This window comes from Leguminivora glycinivorella, chromosome 2 (genome assembly GCF_023078275.1).
Source record: "Leguminivora glycinivorella isolate SPB_JAAS2020 chromosome 2, LegGlyc_1.1, whole genome shotgun sequence".
Lineage (NCBI taxonomy): Eukaryota > Metazoa > Arthropoda > Insecta > Lepidoptera > Tortricidae > Leguminivora > Leguminivora glycinivorella.
The window spans coordinates 27,795,961-27,815,370 of NC_062972.1; the positions used below are offsets into that span (position 1 = coordinate 27,795,961).

At 37.9% G+C, this 19,410-nt stretch overlaps 1 protein-coding gene across 1 annotated transcript; it reads left to right on the forward strand.

Moving 5' to 3' along the window:
- Positions 1-16,411, forward strand: LOC125239205 (axoneme-associated protein mst101(2)-like). The gene is made up of 12 exons (XM_048146729.1): positions 1-124; positions 4,888-5,043; positions 5,090-5,202; positions 5,856-5,936; positions 6,469-6,633; positions 8,779-8,941; positions 10,042-10,222; positions 11,465-11,652; positions 12,876-12,989; positions 13,667-13,879; positions 14,588-14,679; positions 15,916-16,411. Exons 1-12 carry the CDS (start codon positions 44-46, stop codon positions 16,043-16,045), a joined length of 1,677 nt encoding a protein of 558 aa, XP_048002686.1. The 5' UTR covers positions 1-43; the 3' UTR covers positions 16,046-16,411.
- Positions 16,412-19,410: the final 2,999 nt, after the last annotated feature.

Here is a 19,410-nt window from a genome sequence, read left to right on the forward strand (position 1 = left end):
TTGTAGTGTATACACGAGTCTGAAGACAATAGTTTATTTTATTATGATGGATAATACGGATCCTCGGCGGGCAAAGCCCCCATTGGATGGGCCTGGGCCCCGCGGCGTTCCTGACTGTTATTACGTAAGTTTTAGAATATTTTACTGTATTTAATTTATTTGATCTTGTAATTACTATAATGTTATTCACATAGGTAGCTCCAGCCTGTAAGAACTATTCCCGCTCTTGGATGACTTGACTTCTACTTATTTCCTAGTCTGCCCTCACAGAATATTTTCCTACTAGTCAAATCAGCTTATTTTTAAGAACAGTCAAAACGATTTGCTAATATGGAATTACTATGAAATACTGAGGAGTGACGTCACGGTCAATTAATTTACTTTATATCTTTCTCTTTGACTTATTAAATAGAAATGATATTTTTACATAACTACTGTCCATATTTTTCTTCTAATTATGAGGTGCTTTATTTCGTGCACTGCATAATATATTTTATTTTAACCCTTTAATGCATATTGTTGCCATTTGGCTACAATGCATAAATATTTGCATGTTTGTATTTTTATATAAACTAGCCAAAATATAAGCTGGACGTTTTTATAGTCTAGAGCCAATTTGGCCACAAGTCGTCTCCTTCACGATTTTCGTCGACATCTCTTCTAAATACCTAAAACAGGTATGGATATGTTCCTCGTTCTCTCCAGATTACGAATTGACCTGTTTTAGTTTAAGGAGGGGGGGACGGGTCGAGAAAAAGGGGGGGAAAGATGGCGACCGACCATCATAGATATTTATTCACATCTCGAGTCCTATGGCACCAATCTGTTCGTGCGAGGTGTCATTTGAAAGCTTATTAAACCTACTTTAATTGTTTTCAAATAACTATGCTCATAAAAGTAACGGTTTAGGAAATATTTGAAAATATGTGTTTTTTTATCGCGCATGAATTGCACAAGTACTAGTAAAAAATACGTCTAACTCAATAAACAATAACTTTACCGCAATTGATGTTATTATAAAATTTTCGCGTCTATTCATGCTCTTTCTAAAAATATAAGTTTAATTGGTATATGATTATATATAACCATGTAATTAAGAATTTTGTTTGGCAGGGGTTATCCTACAGGTCGCATAAACGGGCGCTGACCGTAGTAAAGTATTAAATATTTTTGAGGTCTTATTTTACGGATCCATATGTGAGAGGTATCGTTTGAAAGATAATTAAACCTACTATAATTGTTTACACATAACTATAGTATTAAAGGTAGCTGTTTACATAATATTTGAAAATATGTGTTTTTTATCGGGCATGAATCGCACAAGTACTGGTAAAAAAATGCTTCTAAGTCAATAAACAATAACGTTACCGCAATTGATGTTATTATAAAATTTACGCGACTATTCATGAGCTTTCTAAAAATATAAGTTTTATTGGTAAGTGATAATATAACCATGAAATTACGAATTTTGTTTCGTAGTGGTCACTCCGCCGGTCGCATAAAAATGAGCGCTGACCGTAGTAAAGTATTCAATATTTTTAAGTTCTTATTTTACAGATCCATATGTAAGAGGTATCATTTGAAAGAAAATTAAACATACTATAATTATTTTTGTATAACTATAGTTATAAAGGTAGCTGTTTACAAAATATTTGAAAACATGAGTTTTTTTTTCGAGCACGAGTTGCACATATACAGATAAAAAATGCTTCTAACTTAATAAACCATAACTTTACCGCAATTAATGTTATTATAAAATTTACGCAAAATTTCATGCGCTTTCTAAAAATATAAGTTTTATTGATGTATGATAATATATGACCAAGTAATTACGAATTTGGTTTAGCAGGTGTCACTGCGCCCTGTCACGATATTGGGTGCTGACTGACGTCGCCAAATTTTCTACGTTACTCTGATCCTATTTTACTGATAAATTTGTGAGAGGTATCATTTGAAAGCATATTATGCGTACTATCTTTATTTCTAATATTTCATGTCGAAACTGTAGAAGTTTACAAAATATTTGATTAGTAATATGTGTATTTTACTGTGCATGAACAGCATTGGCATTGATAAGACACGCTTCTAGCTCAATAAATTATAGTTTTCCGCAATTGAAATAATAACAAAATAAACGGAAAATGTATGACTTACACAAAAAATAAGTTTGGTTTGTATTGCATAAACAATTAATTTGAATTTGTTCAGCTCACCTACTGCGCACCGTCATATAAATGGATGTCCACCGTCGTTGCCTTTTTTCATGATTTTTCAGATTTTATTTCATTAATCGTATATTCATAATAAATATAATCTATCACACTATCACGTATCGAATTTACTTACTTGATCAGTAAAATAAAATCTGTAAAATGATGAAAAAATTAAGGCAACGGCGGTGGACATCCGTTTATATGACGATTGATCGTGCGCAGTGGGTATGGTGGACAAATTAACATTAATTGTTTAAGCAAATCTAACAAAACTCATTTTTTGTAAAGGCCATACATTTTGCGGTTCATTTCGTTATTATATCAATTGCAGAAAAATATAATTTATTGAGCTAGAAGCATGTTTCACTCGTATCAGTGCGAATGCTATTCATATACAGTAAAAATACACATATTGTCAAATATTTTGTAAACTTCTACAATTACGACTAAAATTATTAAAAAGTAACGATAGTAAGCATAATATGATTTCAAATGATACCTCTCACAAATTGATCGCTAACATAGGATCTGAGAAATACATAAAATTAGGCGACGGTTAGCACCTATTTACGTCACGGGGGTGCAGTGACACCTGCAAACCAAATTCGTAATTACTTGGTTGTATAATAACATACATCAATAAAACTTATATTTTTAGAAAGCATATGAAATGTCCTGTAAATCTTATCATAACATTATTTGCGGTAAAGTTATTGTTTATTGGTCATGCACCAAGATACAATCTTAAAAATTATGAAAACGGCAACGAAAATGGTCATCCATGTATATGACGGTGCGCAGTGAGTATGATGGATAAATTAACATTAATTCTTTATGCAATACTGACAAAACTTATTATTTGAAAAGGTCATACATTTCGCCGTTTGTTTTGTCATTAACTATATCAATTGCGGAAAAAAATATAATTCATTGAGCTAGAAGCATGTTTTACTCACATCGGTTCCAATGCATATTTTCAAATATTTTGTTAGCTACTACAGTTATAACTAAAATTATTGAGAACTAATGATAGTACGCATAATATGCTTTCAAAAGATTCCTGTTAAATAAAATAGGATCTGAAAAATATAGAAAATTTGGCGACGGTCAGCATCCATACGTGGCCGGGCGCTGTGGCCCCTACTTAACCATATTTGTAATTACTTGGTTATATAATATCATACACCAATAAAACTTATGTTATTAGAAAGCGCACGAAATTCCGCGTAAATCTCATAGTAACATCAATTCCGGAAAAGTTGTTGTTTATTGATTAAGAACCATTTTTTACCAGTAGGTACTTGTGTGACATGGTCTATAAAACACATATTTTCAAATATTTTCTAAACAGCTACCTTTATGACTATAGTTATTTATAAAAAATATAGTAGGTTTAATTAGCTTTGAAACGATAGCTCTCGCATATGGATTCGTAAAATAGGACCTCTAAAATATTGAATACTTTACTACGGTCAGCGCCCATTTCTGCGACCGGGCAGAGTGACTTCTGCTAAACCAAATTCGTAATTACATGGTTATATATTATCATATACCAATGAAACTTATATTTTTAGAAAGAGCATGAATAGACGCAAAAATTTTATAATACCATCAATTGCGGTAAAGTTATTGTTTATTGAGTTAGACGCATTTTTTCTAGTACTTGTGCAATTCATGCGCGATAAAAAAACACATATTTTCAAATATTTCGTAAACTGTTACTTTTAAGAGTATAGTTATTTAAAAACAATTAAAGTAGGTTTAATAAGCTTTCAAACGACACCTTGCACGAACAGATTGGTGCCATAGGACTCGAGATGTGAATAAATATCTATGATGGTCGGCCGCCATCTTTCTCCCCCTTTTTCTCAACCCGTCCCCCCCTTCTTAAACTAAAACAGGTCAATTCGTAATCTGGAGATAACGAGGAACACATCCATACCTGTTTTAGGTATTTAGAAGAGATGTCGACGACTTTTTGTAAAATAGGTCGTTTGGTCCCTGACTATTATATATTTTTCCTAGATCCTGCATCTAAATAACTAAATAAAAACATTATTTCCAACCAAAAATAAAAAAAATCATGCATTTAATTAAGGATTAAGATAAAATGGCGGAAAAGTGTGAAAAAACTGGATGATGGCGATTTTTAGTAAATGATTTGGGCAGATTTTTTCAGAGTTAGTAATTATTTTATCAAAGGGGTTCCACAAATAGTGTACCTTTTTAATAGTAGTCATTTCTTTTAAATAAAACTTATCAATTACGATATATTCATATAAATAATATTTGGCCTATTTAACTTCTAACACTGATTTAGTATAAAAATCGATCTTAAATATTTTTTTTATTATTTTTCCCAGAGTCAGAAAACCATTGTCTATCACATATATTAATATCTCGTTAAAAGAATAATTCATGCATTTAAGGGTTAAGTATAGGAAACTAGCCTATTGTACTTAATACCAAAATTTTATAAGGCACGATCCAGTGTTTCATCTCACGCCCTCCTGTCCTGTTTGGAAATGTTAGCTTAGTTTTTACCTTTTTAGGGTCCGGTATTTTGTATCAGGGACTAAATTATTTCATAAATTAGGTGATAAAATATCCTCGTTTTCACAGTTCACATTTTAACAGCTGTAAAAGGACACAAACTAATTTCGATTATGTTCAGACCTCCCGCGTCCTAGACTCGACGTACCGCTACGTGAAGTTCGTGCGAAAGCTGCGAGCAGAGGAGGAAGAACAACGGAAAGGAAAGGAGAACAAGCTAAAAGAGCTCAAAGACCAGCAGTACAGCGACTTCTTCATCAGTTGTGATCGCAAGCAAGTATCTCTCTATGTTCTTCTTAAGTGAGTCTATTATATACTTGAAGTTCGTGCGAAAGCTGCGAACAGAGGAGGAAGAACAACGGAAAGGAAAGGAGAACAAACTAAAGGAGCTCAAAGACCAGCAGTACAGCGACTTCTTCATCAGCTGTGACCGCAAGCAAGTATATCTCTATCTTATACCTTTAAACGAGCAATAATAAAAGAGTATATTTATTTATATATATATATATATATATATATATATATATATATATATATATATATATATATATATATATATATATATATATATATATATATATATATATATATATATATATATATATATATATACATATGTATACCCTCGGAAACCGCACTAACGATTTCGCTGAAATTTGTTATGTGGGTTTTCGGGGGTGAAAAATCGATCTAGCTTACGGCTCAGCCACGACATTGGTCTAAGCGCGGCAGCGGTGAGCGGCGGCCGTACATTGGAGCGAGACACAGCTATGGGACTTTTCATTCGCACGTATGGCTGCCGCTCACCGCTGTCGCGCTTAGACCAATGTCGTGGCTGGGCCATTAGCCTTAGATCCCGGAAAACGCGAATTTCGAGTTTTCAAGCGTTTTTTTTTTGCGTTAGTAAACGCAAAATATGGTCGTTAATTTCGCCGACCGAGCATCGGCTGAGCGTAGTTCAGTCGTAAGAGGTCGGTCTAATGTTCGCAGGCTCATCGTGGGTGTTCGGGTTTCGAATCCCGGACAGAAAAAACAATTTATTTATAAGAGTTTGCAATTTTTGCATTGACAAATTGTGCTTTTTATTAGGTCTCTGCTGAACAATGTGGCTCGCCGAGTAGAGTTATGCATGGAGTCTTATGAAGCGGATCTGGCAAAGAAAAGACAAAGGTAATCGGACCTAATATTTTTTGTTCAAGTGTCCTTAAACGGTAAATGTTTTGTCTTCTTAGCACCTGTCACCTTGGTCAGCACCAAAGTCCTCGTATAAATCTGAAGAGAGGATCCTAAGCGATGTCTTACCGTACAAATATTCCGCCATTTTTAAGGGGGAAACGTTCACACAGTCTTACTTTAAACGAAGTACCTAATTCTTTATGCCCAAAGGTTGTCTGGAAGAGATCGCTCTTAAACGATAAGACCGCCTGTTGTTACCTCTGTTTAATTGTTTTTGTTTCTTGTGCATTACTTGTAAACTATGTGAGGTGTGCAATAAAGAAGATGTTACCTAGGTACAGTCAACCAATTGGAACCCTAGGCCACTGTAGAACTATATCATAGTGACGTTATAAATCAAATTGTAAGAGATCTCTTACTGCTTGTCATTTTGACATGGTTGTAGAGTGGCCTAGGGTTACAATTGGTTGACTATACCTCTGAAACCATAATCTCATTGACTGTTCTTTCTTCTTTGTTCGTCAAGACTAAAAGAGCTGTACACTGAAGAAGAGGAAGAGAATATCCGCAAATTCGTGGCGCAGGTTCAAGCGGGAAGGGAAGCGGCCTGGCAAGCGAAGAAGGAACGCCTGGCGTATCTCATCGCGAAACGGAAGAAGGAACACGCGGACAAGTACAAGGACACACCTTTGTAAGTCACCTTTCATTACTTATTTTTTCTCACGTAGTTATTCGACATTTACATTACACAGATCTTTAAAACATATAAATAGTGTTGTGTTCCTGCCGGTGAGTAAGGCTGCCAGAGCTCAACGGTGTGCTGACGACGGGAGGAATTACGGAACTAATTTGTTTCGTCTATTGTCCTTTGAGTCGTCGGCAACAACCCAAACCCTCCTTGGAACTTGTGTACACTCCTTTTTGCTGTGTAATTAACACAGCAAAAGGGAGTGTACAAGTTTCTAATGGGGTGGCAACGCGCATGTGACACTCTTTGAGTTGCAGGCGTCCATAGGTTACGGTGACCGCTTTCCATCAGGCGGACCGTATGCTTGTTTGCCACCGACGTAGTATTTAAAAAAAAGATGCTCGTCCCCGCCCGGCGCCCCGCGTACCCACACAAGCTCTTAAAGCATTGTTAGGAAGCCTTTAATGGATATAGGTGGCTGGCGGCGGCGCGGGGGAGTGCGAGCGACAGATTGAGAGCCAGAAACAGAGGGGAGGTCGACTTCACGAAAGTTATTCTAGAAAACTATTAAAAAGTAAGTGCACGGTCGTAGAAAATAGTACATTACGATACAAGTGCGTAAAAAAGGAACTCGTGTCGATTTAAATCACTCCCTTCGGTCGTGTTTTAATTTATCGCCACTCGTTTCGAATTTCCTTTTTGCACGTGTATCGTACGACGTTTTTCAGTACAGATGAGCCTCAAAGCCTCAAAGTTTCGACCTGGCATATAATGAACCACTTCTCGCACTAGTGCGTAAAAAAAACACCATCTGTACTGAAAAATATTGTATGCAACGGTGTTTAAGAGGGCTTTCGTGTTAAAAATAGTGAAATCGCAACCGAGCGCTTGATCATACCGTGTGTGGTATCAAATTAAAAGGCTTTGCGAGTAGTTTATAAATATATATCACATTATAGGACTTTTTCTACTTGATCTAACAAAATATGAGAAAATGTCCAAAAGTGCTAATAATTGTACCGGTGAAGGCTCGTTTTCAAAAAATTGGCAAAAATCAATAATAGCAATTTATAATCACTAAGGCATAACAGCAATTTAAGTAAACGTTGCAGATTAATTTAGTACAAAACTTACTTCGATGTGATGTAGATTTTCAAAGAAATTGTCACTTAATTTTAGGTAATTTCTGAAAAAAATTGAATTCGCCTTAGGCTAGTTTACTCTTTTTCAAAAACTTAAAATAAAAATCTAGTCTGAAATGATTGTGGTACAGGATATACGAATTATAAATTTACCCGTTTTAATATTCAAAATTGTCCAAATTTTACAAATAAGATCGACTGATTCAGCTCTATACGTGCGTTTTTCTAAACGTGCATTAAAGAAAAATTCATAATTAATTTAGTGACTTGGTTTTCAAAAATCCAGTCTTATAAAAATCAAGATAATAAGATGCTCTAACTAGAACTTGAATTAAATAAATCTATTGGATAACGGAAAGTGTAGTATTTCACCGACTAAAACTATCAATTTTACATTCTTTTGACGTTTTTTTTGAAAGCAGCCTTAACTGAGTCAAAAAATACTCGTGGCGTCTTTATTAACAATTTTTCGGCTTCGCCTCAAATTGTTACTCACGCCACTCGTCTGACCTCACTTAAACGCCAGTTGCATAAAATACTATTATATGGCTGCCGAGTTTGAAGAGCGGAATATTCGAGAAGAGGAGGATGATATCGGCAAGTCGAACAAGCGGGCAGCGAAAGCAGCTTTGCTGGCGCACATGGCATACCTCATCGACAAACGGAAGAAGGCGCATTCAAACAAGTACCTACGGTATACTAGCTTTTGCCCGCGGTTTCGCTCGCGTTAGAAAGAGACAAAAAGTAGCCTATGTCACTCTCCATCCCTTCAACTATCTCCACTTAAAAAATCATGGCAATTCGTCGCTCCGTTTTGCCGTGAAAGACGGACAAACAAACAGACACACACACTTTCCCATTTATAATATTAGTATGGATTAGTATGGATAAGTCAAATAGTTTTCTGCAATGAACTGCCTATAGCTGACTCAAATATGTGTAACCAATTTAAAGTTTAGTAGACGATTATACGTCCTAGGTATCTCATATGCTATTTTTTACCCAGATCGAAATGTGTCCACGTGATGCCATGCCTCGTAAAACTCCGAGCGATGGAAGCCCAGGACATCCAGCTTTACCAGATGAAAGAGAAGGCGGCACGACGCGAGGCCGAGAAAGAGCTGGACAAGATGTGGTACAACCTCGCTATGAAAGAATCCGACGCTCTGGTAACGTACACTTTCTATAATTTAGGTTTTTTTCTTTTTCAAAAAAACTTATGACTAATGTATACATTTTTTCTTTTCGCCAAACTGGAACCAGTTTGTTGGCGAATACATTGGCGAATAGTGTTTATACATTCTTTTTTGAGGTCGCGGGTTCGAACCCCGGCTCGTACCAATGAGGTTTTCGGAACTTATGTGCGAAATATCATTTGATATTTGCCAGTCGCTTTTCGGTGAAAGAAAACATCGTAAGGTAACCGGACTAATTCCAATAACGCCTAGCTACCCTTTGGGTTGGAAGGTCAGATAGCAGTCGCTTTCGTAAAACTAGCGCCTACGCCAAATCTTGGGATTAATTGTCACAGCGGACCCCAGGCTCCCATGAGCCGCGGCAAAGGCCGGGATAACGCAAGGAGGATGAATATGACATTCTTTTTTGCGAGATTTGTTTTACGGCCCAGCCACGACATTGGTCTAAGCGCGACAGCGCTGAGCGGCAGCCATACGTGCGAATGAAAAGTCCTATCGCTGTGTCTCGCTCCAATGTATGGCCGCCGCTCACCGCTGTCGCGCTTAGACCAATGTCGTGGCTGAGCCGTTAGTTGTGCCGAAGGCCTAACGCGCCAAGGGCCTTGACTGGATCTAGAATTTTACCATATGACTGGGAGCTGGAAGAGCCTATTGACCACGAGATACGACGAAAGAATTTCTCTCAACACGGCTTCCGCTAAAGAAATATGTAAAAAGCCTTGACCAGAAATATATGAATACGCGTCATGTTGTGGAATTTAATTAGAACTATTTTCTTCACACTAAACTGAACTGTCACCCCATACATCAGAATAACAGCGCCCTCCTGACAATAGTCATATATTTGATCCACCGTAGACCGCATCATCACTTACCATCAGGTGTGATCGTGGTCAAACGTCTACCTATTCATACTAAAAAAAAAAATGGTTTCTCTGGTTTGTGGTAGCTAATGGACAATGTACTAAAGTCGGTGTTTACTGCATGAGGGACTTAGCTTATTACGTGGCCATCAATTTTCAGTGTTTACCTTCCCGACTATATTTTAGATCGAAATTATTCACGCATTACAGGCAGCTCGCATGGAATACGATGCCATACAGCGCGCTCGCCTTGACATGGCCTGCCATCGATACTCCATGTACCAGGTGGAACAGAACAAGATCAAAGAAGCTCAAGAGAAAGAGAAGCTTCGGAAAGAGACCCTGTACTTCAGGGGGCTATGGGACAAGGCTATTAAGGATGAAGAGGAAGGTACGGTGGAGTTAGTTTTCTTTATTCTGAGGAAATGCATGAATTTTAAAACTTTAACAGCTGTTGATAAAAGCTGATATATACTCGTATATACTTATATTATAACCTTCTCAGCACCGTGTCTGATTGGACTGAACTTAATACTACGCCGTAGCGTAAGTCAACGTTGCTCTATGGTTTGTGACAGATCTGCACGGGTAGCATGGTCGCGCGATAGACGATAAAATATCAGGCCGTCCCTATCACACTATTAAGGCAACTTGCACCAACGAAAATGGAGGGTTAACTCGAGGGTTAACCACCCACCATTTTATATGGAATTTGACAGTTGACAGCCCACTAACCCTGAGTTAAGTGGTTGGTGCAAGTGGGCTTTAGTAAGTGCGATAGGGACGGCCAGATGTTTTATCATTTATCGCGCGAACATAATTGCCTGCCTGGGGTGGGGTATTTGGCGTTGGACCTGCGCTGCCGATATACCTATACCTACCTATATTCATCGTCGATTTGGAAGGAATTTAGTGTCTTGCGGACCGAACCGCGCGGAGCGAATGGAACGACCAATTTGAATGAAGTTGATGTTGTCGTCCGCGGGGATCCGCCCGCTTTACTCTAAAATGCTCCTTAAGAGGACACGGTAGCGAAAATGCTAAAATGGAAAGGAGCCCCCCTTTCAACTTGGGAATTTTAGTTAAATACACATGTGTTATTAACTAGATTTATCGAAAAAAAATTGTCCATTAAGAACAACTCAGTCAAAAGATATTTCAAAAAAATCTTTAAAATCGAGGTTCTGCTCTCGACTCTTTCCTCCTTCAAAACTTAATCAATCGGAACGAAATTTGAGAATCTGAATAACAATGAAATAATCTATGTCGGACCGTTTAGCTTTTTTTGGTTAATTGTTACCAATCTTGAGTATCACACCTTTTTTTGCGCCACAATGAAAAAGGCAGTTTTTGGAAATTTTTGATTGGCTCTAGAGTCTTTAAAAAGCAGAATATCAAAAAAATCAAAACAGTCCGACACAGATAAAAATAATAACAATATGTGTTGAAAAACTCATTGCTCTATCTTCAAAAACCAGGGAGGAAATAGTCGAGGGCGTTTGTATGGAGAATTGACCCCTACCGTATCGTCTTAAACTGAATTCATATTAGACCGGTCCGATTGCTCCGCGCGGTCGGTGATACTAAAATCAGCCGAAAAGGTTAAATCTAAAGACATTGTTGTCGATTTCAGCTGAACGCCGTCGCTCAGAGGCTCGTCACAAGACCGGCCATGATCGAGCACAGGCGATCGAAGAGCGAAAACTAAACCTGGAGAAGCAGGCGCACGAACAGCAAGTCATACAGGACGCGTGGGCGTCCCTGGGCGAACAGGGACTAGCGCAGGTTAAAGCTGAAGAGGAACTCAGGAGGCGCAAGGAGGTAACAAACATTTTTTTTATTTAGTGTCCCACTGGGCAAAGGCCTTCCTCGTTTTTTCCACTCGACCCTGTCGTCGGCGTTTCCCCACCATTTTGGGTAGAATGCGTCCAGAGGCCCGTTTCTCGAAAGGTACAAACCAAAAATCATTAGGTACTAATTGGTCAAGAGTATATAATACTAGAGAGTGGATAAACGGACGGCGGTGGACGTGTCGCATTTGTTAGCTCATTCGGTTGTCGTTGTGTGCGTGCGTGATGACACGACTCGCTAGTCGTTCGCTTGTAGGTACACAGCGGCATGGAAATGACGCGCGTGTAGGTATTACGCAATAGCCCAATATAGGAGCGTCCATCTAACAAGTGTGTGTGGGTTCAAGAATCTCTGGGCTCTTTCATTCCTATCGTCATCATCATTTCAGCCATATCGCTCACTGCTGAGCATAGGCCTCCCTTCGTTTTTCCTTTTTCCTGGGCTAATCTCATCCAGAAGTGCCCCGCAGTTTTTCGTCGTCAACCCAACGAGCCAACGGATGCCAGGCGCTTCTTACATCCGATAGCGGCCACCATTCGGTCAACATTTTGTTCCACCTGCCATCACTCTGCCTGGCAACATGCCCCGCCAATTCCATTTGAGTTTGGAAATGACGTCACCCACGTCCCGCACCTTGGTGCGGCGTCGGATCTCGACATTCCTCACTCCTGTATCTCATCATTCTCATTCTTCATTCCTATATCTGTGCGTAATTACCCATTTATCCAATAATAAAGACGAAAATACGGAAGTCTTGACGCACAACTTTGTTGCTTTTGGTGTCGAGACCCTCAGTGCGTGGGGCCCGGCGGGTTCCCAGATTCTGTATAATGACTTGGCGAAGCGGTTGACTGACGTCACTGGAGACAAGAGTGTCGTGTTTTAATTTATCGCCACTTGTTTCAAACTTCCTCTTTTCCGCACTGTATACCATCGTAATGTATGCCAATATGTACCTAACCACAGAACTTAATTTAGATAGAAGAAACAAATTCATATATTTGTATAGGGGCTACAAGTTGATTCTTGCGTAATTTTAAATATGTCTCAGACTGATAATTTTTGTGTTGTTGCAATTGAATATCGTAACAATTTTTTATGATGATAGCGAACTCCGGACAACTCAATTTCACTGAGTTCATTTGACGCGCCTCTGACATCGGCCAACGACGACTAGACTGCAATACAGGAAGAACGCGCGCGACTCGGCCAACGACGACCTCATACAGGAAGACGCGGCGCGTTTCCAGAAAGTTCTCGACGAGAAACGCTGCCAGTACCTTGGCTGGTCGCAGAAGACCAACAGAGTGAGTCCACTATTACATTATAATCATTTCTAGTCTATTTTTTTCGCACACATTTGGTAGGCCTCCGTGGCGCAGTTGGTCAGAGCGATCGTTATCGCTTAAAGGCTAACCAAATATTGTTGCCAAAATAGCTCCTAACTAAATCATCACGCACAGTACGGTTTAGAAAAATTTTCTTCCGCAAAGTCTCCAGCTGTGGAATGAGCTTCCCTGCCGAGGTTTTTCCGAGGGTCTATAAAATGGAGTTCTTCAAAAAAGGAATGTACTGATTTCAAGATTCGGCAACGCGCATGCCTAATACAGGTCAATTTACAAGAGCTGGCACGAATGGAACGAATGTTTGAATGAAAATATGCATGTGTGTGACAGATTAACCAATAAAATGGTGGCTCTTGACAGTTACGACTGTATCCCAATACAGGTGTCACTCACACAATCAAAGTTTCGTTCGTTCCATTCGTACCAGCTCTTGTGAATTGACCTGTACCCCTGGAATTGCAGGCGTCCATAGACTGCGCTGAGTGAGCTGACTGCTAACCACCATGCGGGCCGTATGCTTGGTAGCCTCCGTGTTGTATGAAAAAAAACTTTGAACCTAATCGAAATTGTTACCGTTAGGAATCTAAACTTTTGTCGAAACTTTATTATTTACCTAATATTTCTAATTTACTCCATAGGACGTCCGCAAAGCCATGATAAACCAGATCCTCGACCGCAAGCAAGCAAAAGAGGAGCTGCAAAAGAAGCTTCTCGAACAAGACGAATATCACCAACAACTGTTCAACCAGCTGTTGCAACTTGCGGCACATAAGGACCTCACGGATGCTCAGAAGAGAAAGCAACATCAACAGAATCTGCTGAAGCAGATAGAGTACAATAAGCTTCTCAAGGTAAACTACTATTGCATATCAGACAAAAGATAAATTTCTCGAACAAGACTAATATCACAACCAACTGTTTAACCAGCTGTGGCAACTCACGGCACACAAGGACCTCACGGATGCTGAAAAGAGGAAACAGCATCAACAGGACCTGTTGAAACAGATCGAATACAAGTTATTGATTATTACACTTTTCTAGAATATTATGCACATATGGTTTATTCATGTTGATTAGAACTTTGTCACATGTTTATTTATTTATTTAAACTTTATTGGACAATCCAAAAAAAGTACAAATGGCGGACTTAATGCTTAATGGTGTTGCATGTTGAGCAATGGTGTTGAGAAGCGCTGGTAGCCTAGCGGTAAGTACCTGCGACTTTCGTTCTGAAGGTCGGGGGTCGAACCCCGGCGCGTACCAATGAGTTTTTCGGAATTTATGTGCGAAATGTAATTTGATATTTGCCAGTTGTTTTCTGGTGAAGGAAAACATCTTGAGGAAACTGGACTAATTCCAATAAGGCCTAGTTACCCTTCGGGTTGGGAGGTCAGATGGCAGTCGCTTTCGTAAAACTAGTGTCTACGCCAAATCTTGGGATTAGTTGTCACAGCGGACCCCAGGCTCCCATGAGGATGCCGGGATAACGCAGGATGATGATGGTGTTGCATGTTAAAGCTGGGGATTCAATGTATTAAATGCTTTCTCATGACTTTCAGGAGCGAGCCTTGCAAGAGGAGCAAGAGCAGAGAAAGAAATGCCAGCGCGCAGCCAAGGAATATGACGAGGAAATCAGCCGCATGCTGTGCAGGTCAGCGTTTAGTACTTACCTACCTACTCGTCTATCAGTCAATATGACCACGACTAGTAACTTAGAGAAAACATTGTACGTGAAGATATATTTTATTAACCGCCTTCCAAATCTCAAGGGAAGGGGTTCTCAATTCGTCTGTATTTTTTTTTTTAATGTTCCTCGATATCTCCGTCGTTAACATAATCCAACATTTGAAAGTATTTATCACCAGAATCCCAAAGGAAGGCGGTTTTTTTTTCTTAAAAATTATTATTAACCTATATTCGTTGAGATAAGCTTGCATGCCCTCACATGGCGCCATGAATTGACCTACCTACTGTATTACACCTGCATTTTAATGTATGTGGCATGACTTTACAATGAAATAAATGAAATGAATGAGTCACTTTAGATGGTCTAAAAAGAAATATTACTGTCCATTGTCTAAAATTTTACTCTAAGTATACTAGGACCCTCCACCAACTTGATGTTTCGGTTTAGCCCATGGTTGGTAGAGAATGCCATCTGGCATTACATCCGCCATTTTTACTTTTTGTATTGTGCAATAAAGTTTAAATAAATAAATAAAACGGTACGGTTGTATAGGATTCCGAAATCGAGGGTGTGTGAATCTACCATCATCGGCGGAATGAAATTCCACAGAGTTCGATATATCGGCCACCTAAGTACTTAAATTGGAAGAGTATAAATAAATATTATTATAGGACATTCTTACACAAACGCCGCGTTGTAGTATCGCGCTGCCAATAGCTACTCGGGACAACTGCCGCCCTATACCACTAGAAAGACAGTTGAGGTGGATCTGCAGCAATTTCGTACCGATAATTGTCAGGAAGCGGTGCAGGATCGGATTCGTCAAACATTCGTGATGACGTCCTTATCATTTAGATACTTAGCGAGAGACATCTCTAATATTCGCCGAATAGGCTAGTTTCCTACACTTAAAATAAAATATTTTATGCAGTGCACGAAATAAAGCACCTCGTAATTAGATGAAAAATATGGCCAGTGGTTATGTTTAAACATAATTTATATTTAATAAGCCAAAGAGAAATATATAAAGTAAATGAATTGACCGTGACATCATCACTCATTCATAGTAATTGCATATTAGCAAATCGTTTTCACAATTCTTAAAAAGAAGCTGATTTGACTAGTAGGAAACTACCGAATTCCTGCATGTCTAATGGCTACCGACATACTGATGTCAGCTCAAATGACTTGTTCTTCCAGGCCGTTCTACAGCGACATGCAGCACCCGTTCCTGAGAAAGATGGCGAGCGGCCTGACGATGAGGGAGAAATGCCCCTGCTCCAGGCCGGACTATTGCGCCGTCCCGGAGAAAAAGCCCGTTAAGGAATAGTTTACTTGCCTGGATAATTGAGAATGTTACTCGGCAACGGTCATCTGAGCGTTTTCACACGATCCGATATCGGATGTAGCACATGTCACAAGCAAGAACCAATGATATCGAATTGGAAAACGCACTCAGACGGTTTGTTATTCCGAATATCACCCATATAGAGTATTCCATTACCTATCTGGTCTCTACACTAAAATGTGTGCCGATTACCTACTTTGAACTCCAGAAAACGAACTTGGCTAAGTCTTGGAATTTATTTATTTTTGAAACAATTTTATGGGTAACAAATATAATTATTATTTCAGCTTAATTTTGTACTTAAATTCACCCTAGAATAAATAGCTCAACAATAAAAAATATTGATTCTTGTAAGTATATTGATTCTTGTATTATACTTTTCATTATTTTAACAATGTCATCCATAATGTCAAGAGTGTTGATGGCGGACAAAGGAAAGGCACACAGCACAGACAAACCTATTAAAAACCTTCACCAAAAAATCTAAAATATGACTTAATTATAGATTATCTTGACCTATCAATCCTATTATTAACGGAATAAGTACCTACCTACGCCAAATAGGTATAACATAATCTCACCCACTAGGCGCCCTAAGTAAATGTATAAATGTCTTTAACCAGTTTAACCTAGCACACCATTATCATGGCCATAATACAACAACCTTACAACTTGTCATACCGGACATAATAAATATAATAATCGTGTTTCCTATCTGCATCTAGATCATACGCTACCACATTTTTATGAACGACTATCCTTATAAGACGACAAAGTTACTGAAGGCTGTCATCAAAAAGCGCTGCCTACTATCGAAATGAATGAAAATACAGTTAGTTCTTGATTTGACCACCGACATTCATAACTTGGTGAAATGGCAGCTTTCCATGACACAAATTTACGTTAGCATGTCCTAGTGTCGCTGTAATCGCGCAACCTAATACAATCTGTTTAGTTGCAGCGTTCGTTTTAGATTTCGCCACCCGCATTATAAGTCTGTAAAGTTAGCTTCCTTAAATCGCTTCGAAGTTCGTCTCCATCGCAATAAGAGTGATGAATGAGATAAAAAATGGAAGAACACGTGGATGTCATCTAATTTGAATGCAAGGAACGTAGTAAGATGTGGCACGTAGGATACGCAGTAATATGATCAAATCGTGTACAGTGGAGTGGAAAAGTGATAACAACAGATATAGAAAGGGAGGAGATCGAATATGCCGGGCGATTTAGAATAGAATAGAATAATTTATTTACAAATTTAATTTATTTGTATTGAATACGCTTGTCGTTCTTAAACTCACACACAAACTTGGAAACTCGCATCATTACCATGTCTGTGTACTAAAAGATTTGGTTAAACATCGACAGCCAAAGAAACAGTCATGTGGTCAGTAAAGACGGCTCATGGTGCAAGAGGCTGGTTTGAATTGAAAGCACGTTTACAAAAACAACATAACTAACATTTTTGCGCATTTGAGTTATTGGTATTATAGCAGGTTCTACATTCTACAAGTAGAGCAAAAGGTAGTGTCCAAAAATGACCCCAATTTTCCAAAATTAGACTCCAAAAATATTTACAACTACATATCTACACTGCGGATGGAAGGATTGATATAAATCCAAAGATGAAAAAATGAAAAAAATGAAATAAAAAGATAAACTTGTACCTCTCTCATACACCGTGTTTTTTTTGTTTTCCGTTAAATTCGACACGTTGTTAGGTTCATTATCAGGAACTCTGTTAAATTCGCAAAAAAAATTTTTTCATCGTTTTCATACATAATAAATGAATTAGTTAGTGTGAGAGATCCTTAAGAATAATAATATTCAAGTCAGTGTCAAGTGATTGACATCACATTATAACAAATAACATTGAGAAGTGGTAAAGGCTGTCACACACATGTTCAGTAATTATTTTTATATTTTTAATAACTCGATAACCGTAAGAGTTAAGACACTAGTTTCTTAGAGAAATTAATTATATTCGATCTAAAGAACCATCCCTTAAAGTTAACGGAATTCAATAAAAACAGGTTGTATACCCATTTGCCATTGCTCGCTCAGGTTTTTATTTAATTTAATTTTTAAGTAGTTTTAGTATTATTTTATGTTATAGTTGCCTGCAATTTATTTTAAATAATAATATATAATTGTATTCTTCTGTTTTTGGCAAATAAAACGATTCTTATTCTTAACTAACAAAATTTTACAAAAACCGCATTAAATCAAGAGTGAACAGGCATCTTCTGGGCGAGCTCACTCCATCGTAGGCCACGTCTTTGCCTTTGGCTAGTCTGTGGTCAAGAGTAAGCCCATTTATAATAAATAAAAATAAAAAAATAAGCTACGAACTTATTTTTAAATTCTTTTTCCAAAAGTACTGGTCTTTGAAATGTGTAACAGTATATTTCGGAACTATTGGCCTATTAATAAAATCACGTAGGTATATCTCGAATATCTAAAATAAAATAAAATAAAATAATATTTATTGCCACAACTAAGAATATTGTACAACTTAATAACTTAATACTACATTTACAGAACAGAAAAAAAAATATAATAATAAACGAAAGTACATACACTTAGAAACTAGGCAATGGGTACGAGTCTCAGCATGTGCTAGTTAGACATAGTGAGCTATCTAGCGCTGATTTTCAGACTAGCCCCTAGCTAGGTCGTCCACGATTCCAGCAACTGCCATACATTGCACTAAAGGCTACGGCGACTGTATGTGTGTGGGCAACTGAGTAATTGGGTGTGTGTGTGTGTGTGTGTGTGTGTGTGTGTGTGTGTGTGTGTGTGTGAGTGCGCGTGTGAGTATCTGTACATAAAGGTATGTAATATATATGTAATCTTGTATGCTAATGGGACGATAATTAAAAATAAAAATAATTAAAAATATATATAAAATAAATAAAAATAGAAATGTTTAATTATAAATTATTCAATTATATCTACTGGGGTTGGTTTCCTTTTTGTAAATCGAGCAGGTATAATTTTACCATTTTCTTGTATTTAAACAAAGACATGGGACATAAGAAGACATTTAGTTTTTTAGTTTCCTGTAAATTCATGTCTAGTGTAGTTTTTTTTTTTAATAGGTAGACGTTTGATTACGATCACACCAGATGGTAAGTGATGATGCGGTCTACGGTGGAGCATGCAGTTATGTTGTTTTTGTAAACATGCCTTCAATTCATTATGTTACCTTATTTACCTACTTACTATAAAAATTAGGCACAAGAATAATTCTTGTCTAGGAAACTTACCTACAACAGGTTGGCTGATTCACCCGTGAGGTGAGACATAGAGGGTTATTGTTACAGCATTACTACACATAATTAGTT

Excerpts from the sequence above, each read along its gene's own strand:
- LOC125239205 (XM_048146729.1), top strand. The coding sequence starts at position 44 with ATGATGGATAATACGGATCCTCGGCGGGCAAAGCCCCCATTGGATGGG. Across the intron at positions 5,203-5,855 it reads TTCATCAGCTGTGACCGCAA|GTCTCTGCTGAACAATGTGG; the intron begins GCAAGTATATCT and ends GCTTTTTATTAG. Across the intron at positions 8,942-10,041 it reads TGAAAGAATCCGACGCTCTG|GCAGCTCGCATGGAATACGA; the intron begins GTAACGTACACT and ends CACGCATTACAG.